The sequence below is a fragment of the Aulonocara stuartgranti genome, assembly GCF_965226115.1.
Source record: "Aulonocara stuartgranti genome assembly, chromosome: 6".
NCBI lineage: Eukaryota > Metazoa > Chordata > Actinopteri > Cichliformes > Cichlidae > Aulonocara > Aulonocara stuartgranti.
Genome location: NC_138944.1, coordinates 19,052,010 through 19,074,091, shown reverse-complemented (window position 1 = coordinate 19,074,091; position 22,082 = coordinate 19,052,010). Strand labels below are relative to the sequence as shown.

The 22,082-nt window shown below is 39.8% G+C and overlaps 1 protein-coding gene across 3 annotated transcripts; it reads left to right on the top strand.

Annotated features, from left to right (window-relative positions):
- The first annotated feature begins 10,616 nt into the window (after positions 1 to 10,616).
- Positions 10,617 to 21,651, top strand: LOC309709033 (uncharacterized protein). 3 transcript variants are annotated; one of them, XM_082537452.1, is made up of 5 exons: positions 10,617 to 12,999; positions 16,962 to 17,399; positions 20,086 to 20,118; positions 20,457 to 20,518; positions 20,929 to 21,651. In XM_082537452.1, the coding sequence occupies exons 1-5, from the start codon at positions 12,915 to 12,917 to the stop codon at positions 20,989 to 20,991; spliced, it is 681 nt and encodes a 226-aa protein (XP_082393578.1). In that variant the 5' UTR covers positions 10,617 to 12,914; the 3' UTR covers positions 20,992 to 21,651. The 3 variants fall into 3 exon arrangements, with proteins under 3 accessions (XP_082393578.1, XP_082393576.1, XP_082393577.1); XM_082537450.1 differs by having other exon boundaries at positions 20,086 to 20,229; XM_082537451.1 differs by lacking the exon at positions 10,617 to 12,999 and adding an exon at positions 16,658 to 16,835 and having other exon boundaries at positions 20,086 to 20,229.
- Positions 21,652 to 22,082: the final 431 nt, after the last annotated feature.

Sequence of the window (22,082 nt, the reverse complement as noted above, 5' to 3'; positions counted from 1 at the left end):
CAGATTTTAATAATATGTATTCATTAAGTGCATAGTAATTACATAAATTGCAAAAAAGTGCAATAAAGTACAAAAAAACTGAAAATCGTTTTCGCTTTTTTAACATATATTTCTAGTTAGAGAAATTTAAGAGGCTTATCCCTCAAAACTGTAAATACAAAAAAGTTGCACAAAATAGTTTCCTACCACAGGAAATTTATTTTGAGTGTCTTCATAGTTTTATTTTTGAAATATACCAATTTTTATATACTGCAGGAAAAACGAAAATAAATATTATACTGCAAATTTGCAAAAAAAGCAGCATATGCATCAAAATAAACTATTTCCAGCAGTGCAATATGAGTCCTAAGCATCCCAGAAACGACACAGAAAGTCATAAAGTCAAAGATAACTTTTAAAAAGACCAGTATAGGCCCTCAGGCCCTGATGGTAAAAAGACTACATTTCCGCGAAAATGACGTCACTTCCGGTTTCGGGCACGTAATGGCGGACATGCAAAAGTTCGTGCTGATGTCTATTCCAACGTAGGAAGTGTTATGAACAGCTGATCGGATCGGCAAAGCGTGTTTCTGGAATATTATGTTTTTGTTGCTGCAAGTGCTTTTTATGCAGTTTTTGCAAAGCTTTATGTGGAAGGAAACTGTGACCGAGGACAAGCTGATGGCATAAGATGTAAGTACAACTCCTCCAGTTTCATATGCAAAAAAAATTATTGCGCTAGCTTACGTGGTTGCAGAGCTACCGGGATTTAAAAATAGTTACGCAAATCAGAGCGTGCCCGCTCCGACCGGCTCTAAAGGGTTAAAGGATATGTTAACCTTTTGTATATATTTTTGTAGGATTTGCCACCATGCAACAAAGGTCAGTGTTAGAACAAGAGAAGTGTTTCTCATTGTAACAAGGTTACAAAAATATGATGGGACATTGAAAATCCAAATGTCACAGTCCGTCCAAGTATCACACATTTTCTTACTGCATTTCGTTGCCCTGTACCTGTGCATGTGCAATGACAATAAAGTTGAATTCTATTCTATTCTATTCTATTCTATTCTATTAATTTCCTTTTGAAAATGAATAACTTTATGTTTAAGCTTTTTTCTTGTTTTATTTGAATCTTTATTTATCTCCTGGTCCAGCAGTTTTTAACCCAGTGTTTTTGAGTTGTGGATTTCCAATCTTGCAGTTGAAATTCAATTACTTTTCCAATCTAGTTTCTGTTCATTTAATTTATTTTCCTTGTCTGCGTTATCCTGTCTCCTATGTGTCAAGTCTGCGATTGTTTCCTGTGATTTTTGCACCACTTGGAGATTTGCTTAGACTCCATTAAAGGTAAGTTTTTACTCCATATCATGCCAGCAAGTACTTGAATATCTGGATGAACCTATTGGTCTTTCTTTGAGATGATCAAAAAGTTGAGCTATTTTTTTAGCACAATTTTTGTGCCACATCATAACCACATCATCCTAGCTGATATTTGCAGTTCAAATAAAGAATTCTGTCGTCTCTTGGTCTTATTGTCACTTTCGGCACTGATCCAGAAACTCATTTGTACTGCAAGAAACACCTACTAAATCAATATGACAACCAAGCAAATACATATGTTGACTCCACCCTGCTCAATACAAAACAGATAATGTAGATATACATTTGTTGCCCAGATAGAATCAATATAATGACTGCAACTGAAATAAGATAATAGAACTACACAGCAAAAAGTAATTTAGTTTCACCTTTAAGTTTCTGTGTGCATGTGTTAATAGTGATCTGTTTTGCCAAAAAAGCATGAAGCCAGTGGAGAACTGACTCCAAAAAAAAGTCGATCCCCATAGAATCCCAGCTTGGAAATCTGACACAAATTTGTGGCGCAAACTACAGTGTCAAACTAGTAGAGCAATCAGAAGGAGGTTTTTTTTTTAGTACAGCACCACATTGGCACAATTTCAAACTAGCAGTTGCCATTAACCTCCAGAAACCACTCGCCAACTGGTGACAGAATACGTATGTTTTTTTTACCTTTTTTGGTTGCTTGAGTCTCTAGGCCTAAATAACGTAAACCATTGTGATAAGACGTTTTGTCTACCTTTAATACTGTGAGTTTTCTTCTAATTATTTTTTACTGCTATGTTTTTTTACACATGGCTTTTTATGCTTTTGCTTATGCTGCTACCTATTTGCCGGTGCAAATATTCAAAATTTACTAATATAGGACTGTCTGTCTAAAATGGACGATAAAGCAGGGTATGCTTCTCAGGGTGAGGACTTGTGTTTAAAATGAGTCTTGAGCCTGAGAAGGGTACCCTTTAATAACCTGTAAAGCGTACACCAAATCCACAGCAGCAACAGGCATTCGTACATTACAAAGTGCAGAATGCTGACAAACTGAAGCTGGAAAAAAAAGTTTCTGTTTTCTTGAATATTGTCAATAAGTGACCTAAAACACCTAAATCCAAACCTATTTTATAGAAGTTTACTCTCAGGTTTAGACACTGTTAATAAAAATTCAAAAATTTAAATGAAAACATTTATTGGCTAACAGGTTGTAGCACTCTGATGTCCCACTTAGATTAGGCCTTGACATGTTGTTTAGTATCACACTAGCTGCATACCACAACTGAATGCCACTGCAAATCATTGTGGTAGACATGCTGGTAAATGGTGCCTACATAAGTTTTCTGCAGCATTATCAGAAAAGACATCTACCCATCCCCACCCCCAACAACTTCACGTCTTCAAGATCACTTCACGTCTCTATTTCAAGTGAAGAGCATACAGTACAAAGAAACTTATCAGTTTGTGATAAATGCAGGGGGGCTTGCTAATACTACCTCTGTTTCCATAAACCAATGGTACTTATCTCAGAGAAGTTAAATCAGAGCTAATGGGAGCTTGTCTAGCACTCTAGTTTCCCAACAGTGTCCCATCAAAGACCAGAAGGTTTACTCAAGACCAGTAGTCTCAGCTTGAAAAGCTTAAGCCACTGTTGACAATACATGGAAATGCCCATTAAAAATGCTAACCGCAAACAGATTTCAGTGGTTTGCTGTCAAGCAGGGGCACTCATTTAGAGCATGGTGCAAATAGGCGAGAAGTTTTTCTGACAGAACACTGTTGGAGATGAAAGGAAAGAGTTTGCTTTCACTTTTGTACATTTTTAATTTATGTCTATTTTTAGATTTCACTAGACAACCACTGCTTGCCTTGTTTGGCATGATGGGGCCCCACTGCTTTGGAAGCATTTATGTAGGTTGTGATAAGAGATGATTAATTCTGAAAGTGATTAAACTTCTTGCATTTGTACCACTAATGAATTGATCTTTTCTAAAGCAAAGTTGACATTTGAACTTATTTTCCTAGACTGGTCCTTATCATTCTCAGTGTTTAATGGTTTTGCTTCCTCTTAGCCTGTTTACCAGATTTTATTTCTGATTTCTCAAACTTTTTATCTAATTCTGCATTTAAGTCTATTAAAATGAAGTTGGTTTATTTGATTGTTTGTTTTTTTTAAACAGACTCAACACTTCATTCATTATTAGACTTAGGTAACAACAATATAATTCAGAGATGTATACATACTTGCATTTTATAGGGTCATTTGAATACTCTGTATATTTTTGAATAATGTCTTTTGAATAGAAATTCTCAGTGAGGAGACACCATTTTGCGATGCTAAAGATGATTTCTGCCCTTTCTTCAAGAGCGTAACAATAAATTTGTGGCACAAACCAGAAACAGCCATTTACATTAACACTAAAAATTGCAAGACCAAAGGCCGTGACAAGGGACATTTTCATTTCTAAGAATAGCAGGAGTATGGAGCTAGGACATGTGAGGGTAAGAGACAACACAGTTATACACGGGATGGAGTATATGGATTCAATAATCATAGTCACATGTGAGGGGTCAGTTCAAAGTGTGTAAATGTATTGTGCGACATAGGTTACAAATGTAACAGACTGAAGGTGCACCCTTCAGATCTGCAGGAGGCTTCACCGTGCACGGTGCTCTCTGCATGCACATGGGTTAATAAAGTAACATTGGAAGTGAGGTATTCTGTCTCGAGTCGTGTGTGTCTTTACAGGTCAGAATCAAAGGGTCGGGAGCGACAGTGGTCGCGACAAGTAAATATCAGACTAAATACTGTGCTTTATATCACTCAAGAAAACCTCCATAAAATTTGGACATCTTACTATTTGTCATTGAGAGACGGAAATGGGAACAACCAAATGAGAACAAAGCTTTTCTGACCTCTAGTGGAACCGTACATGTAGATATATATGTCACAATAGTCTAAATTCAGATGTAGTTTCCAAGTTAATTGTCTTACCAGACAAAACAAGCTAAGCCATTCTTCTGTAATTCATTGAAATTGTCATTGAAATATTAAACAATTTTCAAAACTTGTGACAATATGTGACAGTTTTCAAGCCTATAACAGTCAAGACTAAGACTGAGACAAATGAGTGTAAAAGGTAGGTCACTGTAAAATGAAAAGTAGACTTTTTTATTGTAATAATCACAAATGGTAAGCTTGAAAAAAACCTAGCTAGACCCACTAGACCATCTTATAACATTACACCAATAGAAAAACAACACAGAATAAAGGTTGCATTTAGCAAGCAAATCACTTTTTCTTTCATGGAAATGTCTACCCAAGTCATGACATCTGAGACTCCATGTTTGACGATGGCCTGCAGTTCAAACAGTAAAAGTGGTCAGATTTCACATTGTTCTTGTCCTTCTTTTAGGTAATATTTTTTGGGTATATTTATTAAACGTTAAACATCTAACCGTGTTAGGTCTGCACCCGCAGGCCTTGCTAGCTCAGAGACTTATCACCATGAACAAAGCAAGACACTCAGAGCTCAGTCCATTTGAACTTGCAAGGGAAGCTGGTCCGGTCAGGATCCAGAGCTGCAAGCTTCTCACCTGATCCCAGCCAACTTCAAATCCAGTCTTCCCTCGCAGCCTTTTATTCAGTGAAAACAGTTACACAAACACCCCACTGTAAAAACCCATATGATGTGTCATAAAAGCTACGGCACTGTGTGTGTATGTGCATGCACATGCGAGCATGTGAGTGAATGTGTGTGTGTATGTGTGTGCGCATGTGTGTCTGTATATGTGACTTCCTGGTTACAACCGTTTAACGACATCCCTAGTCATAAAAGGGTCATGTCCCCTCACCCAATATATGGCTTAAACCCTTTAATGGTCAACCATATACAAGCACAGGTGAGCCCATAAAGGCCAGGAAGTGAACATTCCTTAGCAAATAAGGAAACCAGAATCTTACATGCAAGTGTGCCTGCAGTTTAAGGCAAGGTTTACAAATTTTAAGCACAACAACAACTTTTAATAAAATTTCTCCAACAAACTGAACTCAGCATTTACAAGAATTTGGTATAATGTGAAAACCTTAGTGCATTTGTTACTGCACCTGAAATCAGCGGGCAAAAGAGAAAAACTCAGATAAATTAGATTAGTATCCAATTTGTATTATATTTTCAGTTGTTTTAATTGAACAAATGGCATTTATAATGACAGCAGTCCATTGGTGATTGTGTATGATGACATTCTTGTGTGTAGATTTTGTTTGTAGGAGATGCATATGGATAACCTCTAATATTTAATCCTTGTGAATAGTGTCAAGTGCCATACACTGTAAAAAAAAAAAAGTGATATAAAAGTATTTTACTGTGTATTTTACAGTTTTGTACTGTTCTTCTAGAATATCATTAAATTTACATAAATAGACTGTGATTTTACATTTCAAATGTAAATTAACGTAAAATCACTGTAAATGTAATAAAACATCATTTTCTTGTTTTTTAAATGTATTTGTCTGTACAAATGCATATTTAGATTGTTAAAACACATTCACAAATGTATCATAATTTCACAAATATTTGTCCATTATTTGAAAGATTGAACTGTTAAATTCAAATGTAATGCTATGGAAAAATATATAAAATGATTCTCATAAACAATTATTATTGTTGTCTAGGGCGATCGTGGCTCAAGCGTTGGCAGTTCGCCTTGTAATCAGAAGGTTGCCGGTTCGTGCCCCAGCTCGGACGTTCTTTGGGCAAGACACTTCACCTACTGGTGATGGCCAGAGGGGAATTGTAAAGCACTTTGAGGGTCTCAAAAAGCACTATATGAATACAATCCATTATTATTTAAACCAACTGTTAACTGTATATTTCTGTACATTTAAGTATTATTATTCATATTGCTGCATTCATTGACCTTGTTTATAGGTAATTTCATTGTTTGATCACATTAAAATGTACCTAATTTAATGTTTAAAAGCACTTGAAAAAGGCAAAATCCCATGTAAAATTAGGGCAACAAACTGTATTGTCATTACTGAAAATAACCGTATTTTCATGAGAAAGTTATTTTCTGTTATTTTCTGGTATTATTTTGGTGCCCCAGCTGCCGGAATATTACTGTTTTTTTTTTAGGATTTTTTTTACTTACTATATTTATGCCAATATAAAGAATAGTGTTTTAAACTTTATAAAGATAATTTCAAACAATTAATGTCCATTCAACATGAACATCTGTGTCAGTCTAGAGTTAAAATCAGAATCAGAATCAGAATACTTTATTGATCCCTGGGGGAAATTATTTTTTGTTACAGTGCTCCATTAAAATTTTTTTTAAACCAACATTAAGACAAGACAGACAATACACTAACTAAGAATAGTACAATATATACATATATATACATACATACATACATAAGTCACTCATAAATAAATAGTTGGAAAAGAAACATGTGTAGTTGTAGCAGCAAACAGTGTGTTAAGTGGATGCGTTGTACAGGGAGATGGCCACAGGCAGGAATGATTTCCTGTGTCGTTCAGTGGTGCTTTTCGGTAATCTCAGTCTCTCACTGAACGTGCTCCTGTGACTGACCAGCATGTCATGGAGTGGGTGGGAGGTGTTATCCAACATTGTCTTTATCTTGGACAGCATCCGCCTCTCCGACACCACCTTGAGGGAGTCCAGCTCCATCCCCACAACATTGCTGGCCTTACGGATTAGTTTATTAAGTCTGTTGGCATCTGCGACCCTCAGCCTGCTCCCCCAGCATGCAACAGCATAGAGGATCGCACTGGCCACAACAGACTCATAGAAAATCCTCAGCATTTTCTGGCAGATGTTGAAGGACCTCAGTCGCCTCAAAAAATAGAGACGACTCTGGCCCTTCCTGTAAAGTGCTGTGGTGTTTTTAGCCCAGTCCAGTTTATTGTCAATGTGTACTCCAAGGTATTTATAGTCCTCCACAATGTCAACACTGACCCCCTGAATTGAAACAGGGGTCAAGTGTTTCCTGGTCTTCCTGAAGTCCACGATCAGTTCCTTGGTCTTTGCCACGTTGAGCTGCAGATGATTCTGCTCACACCACGTGACAAAGGAGTCGACCACAGCCCGGTACTCTGTCTCATCATCCCTGCTGATGCATCCAACCACCGCAGAGTCATCAGAAAACTTCTGAAGATGGCATGTCTCTGTGCAGTGGCTGAAGTCTGTGGTGTAGAGGGTGAAGAGGAAGGGGGAGAGGACAGTCCCCTGTGGTGCCCCTGTGTTGCTGATCACCTTGTCAGACACACACTGTGGGAGACGTACATATTGTGGTCTTCCTGTCAGGTAATCAACAATCCAGGACACCAGAGAAGCATCCACCTGCATCGCTGCTAACTTATCACCCAGGAGGGTCGGCCTGATGGTGTTGAAAGCACTGGAAAAGTCAAAAAACATGACCCTCACAGTGCTCGCCGGCTGGTCCAGATGGGTGTAGACACGATTGAGCAGGTAGATGATGGCGTCCTCAGTTCCGAGACGAGGCTGATAAGCGAACTGAAGGGGATCCAGGTGTGGTGTTACTATGGGTCGCAGCTGGTCCAGGATGAGCCTTTCCAGGGTCTTCATGATGTGGGAGGTCAATGCCACGGGCCTGTAATCCTGGGGGCCACTGGGACGTGGCGTCTTTGGTACAGGGACGAGGCATGATGTCTTCCACATCACCGGGACCCTCTGCAGACTCAGACTCAGCATAAACAGTTTATGAAAGACTCCACACAGCTGGGGGGCACAGGTCTTGAGGACAAGGGGACTCACTCCGTCTGGTCCAGCAGACTTGCCTGAGTGAAGTCTCCTCATTTGCATCTCAACCTGGTATTGAGTGAAGGTGATGGGTGGGGGAGGGGTGTCAGGAATCTCACAGGAGGCAACAGCGCCATGTGAAGAGAGAGGCTGGCACAGTGGTGTGGCTCTGGATTCCAGGCTGACTACAGGTGAGGTTGTGGGGGTAGGAGCAGACACTGTGGTGTCGAATCTATTGAAAAACAGATTCAACTCATTGGCTCTATTCTCACCTCCCTCAGTTCCCCTGCTGTTGGTTGGCCTGAATCCAGTGATGGTCTTCATGCCCCTCCACACCTCTCTCATGCTGTTCTGCTGGAGTTTCCACTCCAGCTTCCTCCTGTAATTGTCCTTAGCCTCTCTGATCTTGTCCTTTAGTAACACCTGGATCTTCCTCACCTCCTCTTTGTTGCCCCCTCTGAAAGCCCTCTTCTTGTTGTTGAGGAGGGCTTTGATGTCCTTAGTCACCCACGGCTTGTTATTTGGGTAACAATGAACAGTCTGAGCTGGAACAATGGAGTCGGTGCAGAAAGTTATGTAGTCTGTGATACAAAACCCACCACCTATGTCAAATACTTCAGAAGGTTTGATATCATAATTTTGAGAAATATATTTTCTTTTAAACACATACATGTAAATAGTATATCCATTAAGATGGTTCCCTCTGTTGCCTCTATAAAAGCTTATTTATCCTGACCCCAAAGTCCATTGTTATTGATTCCTTCTATGAGTGGTCATGCTTTGGATGATCAGTCTACGCTAAATTATCCATATTATCGCTGATTTTTTTGTTCAATCTTGCGTGCTTTTTGTTTTGTTTTGGGGGTTCTTACAGCGCATTTTCTACTGCGTCCTGATTGATTGACAATGGTCTACAGCCAATCTCCGTGTCTCCTGTACAGTACAGAATGCCTTCAGCTTGTTACATTTACATAAATCTTTGATTGCTAGCAGTGTGACTCTGAAGTGCTGTAGTGTATCATTGTAAGTTTTCTCTCCAACAAACACAACAATGTCGACAAAACGTGTTGCACCGTCAAAGGCACCTGCGGTAGTAAACATGTTAAAAGGAAGGTAGAAGTTACCATATTGTGGCAAGCTGAGTAATCTTAACAACAAAGCACCCACACAGAGCTCGAGCTTGCTGTTCTACCCCAAACTGATAGCGAGAGCTCTTTATTGAACACTTCATCTGCACTACACTGTGTATGAAAGGGTCAATAACTACATGCCTGAACTCACTCATGGTACTACATTCTTTCCATCAACAATAACTGTCGGTTATTTTTGTTTGTTACTGTTGGAAACAAGCAAAGGCTGATTGGGTGGCTTAGACCCTCCAGCGGAGGCAGACAAAGGCTGGACGTTCCCCTTGGACCGTCGGAGGAGCTACAAAGCAGTGTGGCTGAGAGCTCCTCGACGCTGGATCGTTGAGTGACTACCCGTCAGTGTTTCCAGCAAAATCAGCTAGTGTGTTGCTTTGTAATTGTATGTTAATGGCTGCCTCTGTGGATTTTCCAGCAGGAGTGCGGGAACCGGAGAGCAGCGAGCACAAGTTTCACAGGAGCAGAGACACGGAGCACGAGCACTGAGAAGGAGACATGGCCCGGGATTTTGTTGTTGTGTGTTATTTACTTCACTGTAAATAAACGCACTGCATTCATTACACAGAGTTCTGCATTTTGGGTACTCCTTCCCCACACACCCACGGACCATGACAGAATGATCCAGCCACATAATGGACCCAGCGGACTCAAATGTCGCCTCAGAGGAGGAGTTGCCCGACCAGCTCTGGAGTTACTGCCGGAACGTAATCCAGGCTGCCAATCAGCATCAGAGACACATACAGGTAGTGTTTTTTGATACTTTCCTGTCATCCACTACCTTTTTGGCGAGCTTTTTGGACATTAACAACCTAATTCAAATTGTAACCATGCTGAGGGCAAGCTCCAGCTTTGAGCTGTTTGGTTTGGGCGGTCTGGGCAAGGAGGACGCGGCTGCCTCCCTGGGAGCCCTTGCCGCCTGTTTTTTTCTTCATAGGCAGACGATTTCCCCACCGTCGCTTGTGACTCACTTGTTGGACCCTCCATTGCGGGGGAGACATTCCCACGCCATCGGCACTCCACCACATCTCCACTCCCGCGGCATCTGCTGAGTCAGTAGACAAAAGACCGGCAGCACAGAACTACACAGCTGCTCTCCATCCCGACCAGCTGGTGGATCCTCAGCCTGACACGCCAGCCCCGGCATCGTTAAAGAAGCGACGCTCGCGCCGCCGGTGCTCCTCACCGGAATCCCAGACCTTTTATCAGCCGGCTGTGGAGAGTAATATGGACAATTCTTCTTCACTAACCTTATCTGGGTATTCGACCACTGACTGTGTGAATGCTAACCCCGTAGCCGTAGCTCAGTCAGCTGTCCAGCATGTAGCTCAGTCTTCAGCCCCGCTTAGGGTTGCCAACCGTCCCTTAAAATACGGAATCGTCCCGTATTTAGAAACAAAAGCACACGTCCCGTATTGAGCTAATAAGGGACGCACTTTGTCCCGTAATACAGTGAGAATCAAAAGTAGTCTATAAATGTTTATGGAATTAACGCTTTGTTTGAAAACATAATTCCCAGCCCCTCTCCTGCTTTGTGACCAATGAGCTGACAGCACACTTATGACAATTCGAGTATGACAATTCAGATTACCGCTCATCTCATTGGTCGAGGAAAGGTCGCTTACGGAGAAAATACCGGAAGACAACAGATGACCACAACAAGAAGCACGGCCAACAGGGAAACAAACGCTGTCACTGCGGTGCAAGTCTCGGACGACAGTACACCTAAAGCTGGGCAGACACTGCGATTTTTTCAGTCGCGTTATTCAGCTCCTGCTCAAACTGCACGATTGACTCGCAGGGGTTAGACGTTGGTAGGTCACGATGCAGGTCTCACACTATACCGCCCGATGCTCTGATGCGACCTGAGTGCTCACACTGTGCGTCCATAAAATTAAGGTTATAACAGAAAATCTGTCGCTCGCTCTCTCTGTCTCTCACTCACACAGACACACCACCACCATCAACTTTGCTAAATTGCTAATGAAAAACATGATCAGGCAGCTGTGATTTAGCAGCGATGTAGATCCAACTATTTTCACGGTTGTTGTGGTCGTGATAATTTTGTGAGGCCACATCGAAAAGGCTCGGATGAGCTTTTCAAAGTTCTACAAGTTGTGCCTCCATCGCTTGTGTCCAGATCACACGCTGCACAGCAGTGCTGCTCCGTCTTTTTCACGGCGTTTACGTGTTTGCGCGTGTGCAGTGTGAGCGGCTGTGGTGACACCCTCACGAGCGATTGATGATCGGGAGCTGGTCGTGAGGTGTTAATCACTTCTCGTTACCCCACGTATACTACACGACGCACGATGAAGGCCAAAATCGGTCCGATCACTCAAAAATCGGCTCAAAATGGGCCTAAAACCGCACAGTGTGAGCCCAGCATTAGAGCAGCAATGTTTGTTCCCCTCAGAGAAAGGAAAGAATGGGAAAAGGAAAACACCTGGCTGGAAAAAGTTAATATGGGCATGTGCAGTGAATATCAGCGCTATGTGGCCAGAAGTGTGATAATATAATTTATTTTGTGTAATAAACGACTGCAAGGATAGATGATTACAACAAATAGATGACTAATACATAAAAGTAATACATAGATGAATAATGATGATGAGTTAAGATGCGTAATCATGGGAACAAGCGGGTTTTCAAACGGGAGCAGCTGATTAGCATTAGAAAAGCTGAAATAATACCTCAGCTGAAGCCAATTGTACTAAATGCACTAAATGTGCACTGTTACAAGAATATTTTTCTTTCTATTGTTTTCTATTATTTTAAGTTAAGCAGGACAGAGTTCTTTTAAAGAAAGATTTACTTATATTCTCAAAAGTTAAGCATGACAGGCTTCTGTTTAAGAAAGAGACCTGTTTTATGTGTTAATGTTGTCATTTTGAGCTAAAAATAAATGGCTAAATGATCATTTGTTTCACATGTGTTCATATCACAAAGAATACACATCTACTTAAATCAAATTCAAGTCAAAGGGTTAAAAAAAATAATTTCACACACAAAAAAAGAGCTAGAAAATTCACCACACTGGGAAGGGTGAAGACAACTGGGTCGCCCGGCCCTGGCCACGAGGTGTCCCTTATTTATTTTTCAGGGAGTTGGCAACCCTAGCCCCGCTACCTGTAGACCAGTCTTTAGTCCAGTGAGCCACTCATCTACACCCTCAGCCAGAGGTCGATACACCTGCTGGTCCCACATCAGTCACCGCTGGAGGGTCAGAGGGGCTGCTTCTGCCATCATCTCATCTGTCTGCAGCTGCTACACCACGGCCCTTTCACCTACCTGCAACCACTACACCACAATCGTCTCCTCCACCTGCAGCTGCAGTGCCACGTGGACCTGCTTAAACCAAGCTGGAGGTCAGCAAGCCAAAGGGACCCCCGCGTCCATGCGCCCTCCACTTCGTCCACGTCCAGCGCGCCCTCCACATCGTCCATGTCCAGCACGTCCAACGCGTCTAGCATGCCCTCCACGGCCAGCACATCGGGGATCATGGGCCATTCTACACTCTCACTCACCAGAGCTGCACCGCCGCCAGACCCGTGGCAGACCGCCAGAGCCGCAACATCGTCGCCGCCACTGGGCCCGTGGGAGGCCACCTGAGCCGCAACAACGTTGCCACCGGACCCATAGCAGACCGACGGAGCTGCCATGCTGCTGCCGCTGGACCTGTGGCCGCCCACCAGAGCTGCAACACCGCTGCCAGTTCCATGTTACTGTGGTCACTGGACCCGAGGTAGGCTGCCTGAACTTTGTTTGGGGGACTGTTGTGACACTGCTGCTGGAGCCGCAGCTGGTGTTTTGCAATGTTTTGCAACTCTGCTTGCCAGACGATTTTTGTTTTGTTTGTTGAGTAAGACAGGAGTAAGACCAGGAGAAAACATCACTCTCTACTGTGACTGTAAATCATCAGTTGGAAGCTACATAGTGTGATACAGAAATTGCTCTCATGATAAGCAGCTTTCCCTTGTACTGAAAACCTGGCTTGACTGGACTCCTGGCCAACATTTAAATGATGACCATGTTTTTCAGTCACTTTCTGAATCCAATTCCTAATTTCATTTGATATGATGAGGGCATCTGTTTTTATATGAGCAGCATGTGACGCCTGCTGTACCTAAATCACTGAATGAAGAGCAACCATTGTGTTGCATTGTCACAGGAATATGCGTGTATTCATTTGGTGATTTATTAGATGTATAAATGTTATTATACTTGATTCTAATCTGCTGCTGAGTCTCTTACACTGATGAAAATGCAGATAGCACAGAACACACATCACGATAAATCGACTTTGATCTGTGGCAAACCATTCGTCTCTTGTCCTGTTTTATGACATTGTTGCATTTGACTGGTATATTTTTATGCCCTTTCATTTTAACCTACAAGCATAATTTTCTGTGGAAGAACATGGATAATGTGTTGATAGGAGTTATGTGACAGATATGACCCAAGAATTAGATCCGCGGATCAATCATAGATGAGTTTCATACGCCTGTGCTGGGAAACCATGGGTTAATTTAGAGAGCCGATAACGAGCTTTGTGTGACCATTTATCCTGGTCCCAGTGTTAGGGTCAGTGATTCCAGATAACAGAAAGATATCCTGGATATGCTGAATTTCCTACTTGGTATACAGGGCTCTAAAGTAGCATCTACCAAGTCAGGTACAATTAAACCTAACAGTTAGTACATGACAGAAAACCAATGTTATCTCTTTTATTAAAGATTATGCGTGTATACACAGTTCATGCTGATTATTGAACAAAAAAACAAAAACAAAGATGAGATATTAATAGGATGTATTTGCTCTCTCCCTTAAACATGTTTTTAATGTTAGTTTTAATTCAAAATTTGGACTGAAACAACTATGACACATACGAACGTCAGGAGACAAAGACCTGACAGTTATAACCTCAGTAAATAAAGTCAGTGTTCTACCTCTGAGAGGTGGCAGTCAGCGGGGGTTTATGCAAGTTGTCTTCTGGGAGCTGCGCTTTTTCAGCGGTATAACAACTCGACTGTTTGTGAAGCAAACTAGTCTATTACATGCTTTGCTGTGATACCGGGCTGGGCAGACCTCTCCGAAATCATGTAAGCACTTTGGCAAATAGGCTCTTTCTTGACAAACCGACCAGATATCTGAAGATTAAACCACTAAATTCTGCTAAAGAAATATTAAAAGTGTATTTGGTGACACACAAACAGGGTATTTCAAATTATAGTTTAGTTGATTTTCATATGTCCATTGTTGGTGTTGAGAAATGCCCACTGAAACAGTGGTTTTCACTCGATCAGGTTTTAACCCTTCCCCCTTTGATCGGTGGGAGTGACAGATAAACACAACTCATGAACACAGCCGCAGGGCCAGGAGTGCCAAATGAATTAAATAAATACATCAATAAATAAGTAAATGTGTCAATAACTAATGTTACGAAATCAGTTTTACCCCGTTTCTTTTATTCGTCGAAACTTCCAGAGATGCCACCGGAACTCAGTAGTCATTTCACAAAACCTTTATTCATCTTTATTCATCTTCATTTAAGCATGCACTTCTAGAAGAGAAGACAAGGCTGGTGTGTCCCTCTGCAAAAAATCTTCACTCCTTTGTCTGTGAAACACAGTTTTGTAGGGGCGAGCCTATCATAAAACCCCTCACGGTGTGCTGCAAACTCTGTCTGTGTTTATGTGCACGAGCACATGAATGTCTACATGTGCGCATTCCCACGTGTCTATGTGAGTGCTCGTGTGTGACTGTGTACGCATACCTGTGTGTATGTGTGTGCACATGAGTGTGTGTGCGCGTGGATGTGTGTGCATGACAGTTAAAACACTATGGGTGTAGGTGACTCCCTAGGTCATAAAACCCATCTCCCTTCCAGACCACAGTTATCCAGTTACAAATGTTGAGACCCCCACCCAAACATTCTCTGGGGAATTTTCACTCAGCATTAATTCCTCTCTGTTTTACTTTCACAGTTCAAGTGGGGGAGGGGTCTCCTACAATCTACTCCTAAGTTCACGACACAGTGAGGCCTTTATTATATTGAGGGCAGTGTCAGTATCTCTACAATAGTTCTACATTCTATGATAACACATTTCTAAACTCTAAAATAAGCTAAACATTCCTACACTAACTAATTAAAGCTATTTAAAGTGCGTGTTCTCAACGATATGGTCTGCAATTTGTTGCAATCCACTTGGCACTGTGTGAGTCAATATCTCCGAGGTAGTCTTACTGAGTCCCCGGTGCTCCGTGAGTGGTTTGTCCTTACCTTTGTGCATAATACTTTACGTCAGTCGACTGCTCCATTTTGTTATTTTTTTAATACTCAAATTTCCCATTGAGAGGGCCAATGTGCGTTTATCATCTTCCAAATTGAGTTGATTGGTTCAGCTGTCCGTCACCACCAGATCAACTGCCCATTTGCACATGTGCGAAGGTAACTCTACTTGGACAAACTGCCCGAAATGCGTTGACAGAAACATTTCAGGGATATTTTGAGTCATTCTGCACTCGAGATACGTTAATAGCGTTACATTTTTTTTATCGCATTAATCGTGATGACGGCTTAATTAGGAAGTATTTTTTGTACCAGCACTTTCAAGATTACCTTTTTTATTTTTCCAAGAAATGATATTTGAAAGAAGTTGTAAACATTTTCCTTGTGTCCTTAAAGTCAAGATTGACCATCATACAGGCTCTGTCTCATGCTGCAGAATGACAGAGATCATCCAGTGTAGTGTTATTCAAAGAAACGTAATCAACACCAAGTGAATTACAGGAGCATCAAGAAACCTCAGCATTACTTTTCATACTGCAGTGTTTTGAAGGGTATTTTGATTCAGGCACCGCCCAAGTTATTCACACTGCCCATAGTCCCCTGATATTCCTATCTTGCATAGATAATATCAATCAAAGGCTTATGCACTGGTCATTATTGCTGCCAAATTTTAACACTGAGTTACCGCCTAAAGGGAACCAATAACATAGTGATAGACACTCTGTTTCAGGGAGGCTCTTAAAGCAAAAATGTAATATTCATTTTTTCATTCTGTTTGTGCTCTCCAGCTTTGCTAATGTGGAAAAATTTCCCTTATTTATAACCCAATAGAGAGCAACTTCTTCAGATTTCATTGATATAAAACAAGGTTAAATAATATTCTTGCATGACCAGAAAGTTTAGGTTTGTATAAATATTTAAAATGCATTTATAAATTGATTTCAATAAAAGTTTTCAATAAAGGGTAAGGCTTATTCATTTTATTTTATAGGTTGTGTGTGTTTTGTTGTTTTCTTTCTTTCTTTTGTTTTTGTTTTGTTTTTTCATTTTCTTTGTTTTTGGAAAATTAGCTTTCAGGTTACCATCATAACTTCACTTGGTGTTGCACCTATAGAAAACAACCACGAAGAAATGTTCCATTCAGCAGGCCAATCACAACTCACATTTCCTTTAACGGAAAATGTTCATGTGTCATGACATCTGTTAATAGGACGTGTTGCTGTCTTCTAACTCCAAGTTATCGTCATTAGACATGGACGGGGTGCATGCATTTCTGGTTGTTCTTTTCGGTAAATCGTCTAAACATTTTGAAGATATCCATTTTGGTCCCATTTTAACAATGAACATTTTTTCATTCTGAATTTTTTTTTTTTAAAATGTGCATATGTGAACATTTTTTTGTTTCTATCTTCCAGGAGCTTTATCTTCGAGTCAAGATCTGAGAAATGAATCAGTGATAGAGATGAGAGTGAGACCAGGAGAAAACATCACTCTCTACTGTGATTGTAAATCATCAGTTGGAGTATACATAGTGTGGTACAGGAATTGTTCTCATGAGAAGCAGCCTTCCCTGGTATTAAAAACCAGGCTGGATTGGAGATATGGTGCCCCACACTCAGATTATGAGTCTACTTTCTTCCATCTCCTGAATCCATTTCCTGATTTTCATCTGGTAAAGAACAATTTCTCTCAATCTTATGACCTGCTGATCACAAACATCACTGAGACTGATGAAGGCCTTTACTACTGCAGAACTGAAGAGCTCAAGGTTAAGGATGAAGAGATAATTATCCAAAGATATGTGCGCACATATAGTAATATCACAACAAAGATCCTGCTTCATAAGGATTCTGGTGAGTCTTGCATTATCTGTGCACTGTTTTTTAGCCCTTTGAAAAACTAACCACAGTAAGAAGATATGATCCTACATTATGATGCATTTTAAAATGGACAGTTTGATTGTTTAGTAGATAGTAGGTGAATGATTATGATGATTTGCATGCCACCAGAATAAATTTAAAATGAAACAAGAAAGATGCAATTTTTTTTAATTTTTTGACAAACGGAGTTGTAAATGAAATGCAAATTTTTTATGTTTTCTTTGTGGTGTTTTAACACTTTCCGTCCCTCAGAATGCTTTGCTTGGCCTTAAATAAAGCTGTCTTAAGCTTTTGCCAGTAAGCAAACTGCATTCTAAACTGAAATCAAGTCAATGACGTGGCCGTTACTAAATATTTTATTTATTTATTTATTCATTTTACTTCTTTAAAACAAGCTAGATGCTGTTACAGCACATTCTGGGTTATCCTCTATAATATCAACTACATCTGTAAAAAGCCCTCATCTTTGTGGCTAAAAGATGAGCCTGGTGTCAGAATGTAGGTAAAAATGAGAACATTTATACTGTACAACTTCGTCTGAAGTTTTAAAGCACATATCTTGCAAGGTTATATGATCTTTTGTACTCTAATTTCTACTTTGTTATGATAATTCATAGACAATTAGTTTTACTATTGAAACTATCATATATAGTAATGTTCAATGCTGGCATTAGAGCAATAGAATAAAAAATAAACTTGAGCTTCAGATTTTGAGATTACTTAAAAACTGTTTTTCTTGCAACTTTGGTTGCAATTTTTTAGAGGAGCTAATATGTTTATTTCGAACATAAAAATTTTATATCACTTGCTCCTATATTTAAAAGTTGTATTTTGTGTTGTGATTCACTGTCCACAACCTAAATAGCATTTGGCTTAATCTGAGCTGAAAGCAGTTGAGATTTTGGTGAGGTCTGATGCAAAAATTCACAGAGGGTTCCTGCATTTGTTTGGATTTTCACTCATTCACACAGGGTCAAAATTATATGTACAGGTTCAAATATGTATAGTGGTGGCTGTGACACATTAAAAAATAACACATTACTGTAATCACATTATATTTTCCAGTAACATTTTACTGTACAAATTCAATAATGCAGCACATTACAGTTACAATTATGTTGTCACTTGCGTTACAAAGGTTCATTCATTTGCTGTGCGGCAGACAGAAACAATTTGCACATTTTTAAAATCAGGTGATTTCAGTTCATGTCTGAGAGGAGAAAATTGGTGGAGCAGTACAGCAATACAGCTTTTGAGGAGTGGACATTAATTACATTTTTATTGCACAAAAGGACACAAGCACGATGGTCAAGCGGAAACAGCTTCCAGGACAGAAACAACCACATTATACTGCTAACACAACATTAACTCTTTGCAAGCATCTACATACACAACATGCTAACACAAAGCTAGACAAGAACTGAGAGAAATTTTAAAGCTGAGAACAAACTGACTGATCTTCAACAGGGACAAAAAACAGTGATGAGCATTGAGGCTAATAGTCACCATTTCTACCTGTTCATGTTTCTAAAGTAGAATGACTGTGTTGATCATTTTCAAGTTTCTTTGAGCTGGTTTTAATCTTTGCTTTGTGTTGTCAGGTTAGTGTTCCTATCTAAAAACTGAAAGAAATATTGTACCTGTGTCCCCATTAAGATCGAGATTTGTGTTGGTACATGAGGCTGTAGCCTACATTAGCTGGTTATTATCAAACGATGTGTTTCAGGTCATTTTATGGAGTAATGACTAACTTAATGTAACATATGAGTAGTGTAACAAATAATTTTTCCTGGCAAGTAATTATGCAAAGCATAGCATTACTTTTAAGTAAAGTAACAAGTAATGTATTAAAAAGAGGTGCTGAAGGTTCTACAATGTCTTTGAACCCGATAAAGTCAAGGCATATTAATGTCTCATTAGTGATCACAACTGACTACATTTGGTAGTTTCTTTTTGCAAACATAACAATTTGTACAATAATTATAACCATAATAATTTATTTGTTAGCAATCTTTGGATTGACCAAACTCAGAACAATGGGAAAGTCCAAGGAACTAAGTGAAGACCTAAGAAAGAGAATTGTATAAGTTGGGAAGGTCTCTTGGAGACCTTTCTAAATGACTGTAGAGTCCAAGATTATCAGTTGAGACAATTATAAATAAGTGCAACTTATTTGGATGTTGCCATTTTGCCAAGGAAGAAGACCCAGACAAACCCTGAAATAAGAGGAATCTGGTTAAGATGTTCAGGGGCAATTCAGTGCTCAAACATGCCATGAACTGAAAACTCCTCAAATGCCAGCATCACTTCCCACAGTGAATTGAGTTTTACATTGCCATGGACTGAGAGGGTGTTGACCAGTAAAGAAGTCCCTGCTCCAAAATCGACATCTTCAAGCTCGACTGACATATGCAGCTGCCTATGATGAGTTTATGTGAACCACAACTGTAGAAAGTATATCCCTCTACACGTCAGAATCATTAGGTTTATGTGACATATTCACAAACAGAACTGGACAGTGTGCACTATTTCTTACATGTGATGCCATATGCATGGATCAAGAATTTTAATTGTTTCATTCCAGAGTTTCAAAATTGTCACAGTTTCTTGTATCATCAGTCTACACAATGAGCTAACCTCGATAACTTCTGTTTTTCAGGTTCAAGTGAGAACCGCTGTTTTACAGCTTCAAGTGAGCACCATCATGAAACTTGTTGGATTCTACTTTATTCCTTGTGTCCAGCTTTTGCTGTTATCTCATCACTTCTCTCTTCTCTTTTGATTTATTACTGTCAGAAGACAAGTAAGTCCTCAACGTTTAATTTGTCTACCAAATTATTTTTCATCTCTTTATTTCCGTGCTCATTTTGCCATCATGATTAAATTAAGTTTTTGTCTCTAAAATTGAAATATTTTCACTTTCTCTATAATTCTGATATTATAATTTTACTATGATTTTTCCTTTGATCTGGTTATAGTTGTTTTCTTTTGGTGTACTGAATTATAATAACACTATGTTAATTTCTATAGCTAAGACACCTCAGGATGATGAGAAAAGATACAGCAAAAGAGTACAGAAAAGATGGAATGAGGTAATTAAGAACTTTCATCAGTCTTTATATGTACTGATATTTAATATTTATAATACCGTATTTTCTGCACTATAAGGCGCACTTAAAATCCTAATTTTCTCAAAAATCGACAGTGCGCCTTATAATCCGGTGCGCCTTATGTATGAATTCTTCTTCATCTGTTAATTAGCATTAGATTTTTTAACATGAGCGCATATGGATGTATCATGTCTATCCCCATTCTTTTAATGATATATGCTACTCAAGCAGAACGTGTCTATTTTAAAAATTGTTTTAAAATCATTTTTAACTAGTACTCACTATTAAGTTTTCTTAACTAAATAAAAAAAACTATTTTGAAATTTCATGAACTAATTGATTGTAATAGCAGTGATAATTCTAAATAACAAATGTCGTATTGTTTTTTTTAGGATGAAGACTTATGTTTAACACAAGTGTTGTTCTGGGCTCAGGATGGATATAAACATCAATAAACAAGATGAAGAAAACAGTGGGAATTTTCCACATTTTCACAGAAAAATTAAAATCCCAGTGTATTACTTAATAGTTGTGACTTGCCAGTCTTATTGTCATGGTCCGGAGTCTGGTGATTCCATGTTTGTGTTTTTTGATTATTAATATTCTTTAGTTAGTTTCTGGTTTTCTTTAATGATTTTAAGATCTTAGGTTTTGTCATTGTGCCTCTCTTGTGTCTCACGTCTTGTCAAGTTATGTTTTCATGTTTGTGCTTCTCATGGTTTTCTTGTCAAGTCTGTTTTTCCATGCCTGACTTGTCTTTCCTATTTTACTTTGATAGTCTTGTGTCCTGTGTTCAGTGTTTTGAGTTCTGATTCCCCCTTGTCTCATTATGACAGATTAGTCCCAATTGTGTTTCCCTCCTGTTTCCCATTCCCTCATTACTCCCTTGTGTATTTAAACCATGTGTTTTCTTCTGTCCTTTGTTGTGTTGAACACCCTCGTTGCTGTGTGTCTCCTCTGTGCACCTGACAATTCCTAGTTTTCTGCTCTTGGTTTGTTTTCTAGTTTTGAGTTTCTTGTTTCTAGTTCCCAGTTAGTCTTTGTATTAGATGTCTGAGTTATCCCCAGCAAATAAAGCTGCCATTTTGAGTTCAAACTTTTGCTTGAGTCCTGTGTTTGGGTCCTCATCCTGCCTGCCACACAGCCGCACGTGACGGTTTTGCAGTTTTAGCTTCTATCTTCTTTTTTGCTGCTTTTCATTTCAATGAATTGTGAAGTGGCAGCACGGTGGCACAGTGGTTAGCACTGTTGCCGCACAGCAAGAAGGTCCTGAGTTCAATTCCACCATCAGGCCGGGGTCTTTCTGTGAGGAGTTTGCATGTTCTCCCCGTGTTTGCGTGGGTTCTCTCCGGGTACTCCAGCTTCCTCCCACTGTCCAAAGACATGCACTTAGTGGGGATAGGTTAATTGGTTAATCCAAATTGCCCATAGGTGTGAATGTGCGAGTGAATGTGAGTGCGAATGGTTGTCTGTCCCTGTGTGTTGGCCCTGCGACAGAAACCTGCGACTGCAACCTGTCCAGGGTGTACCCCGCCTCTCGCCCTAT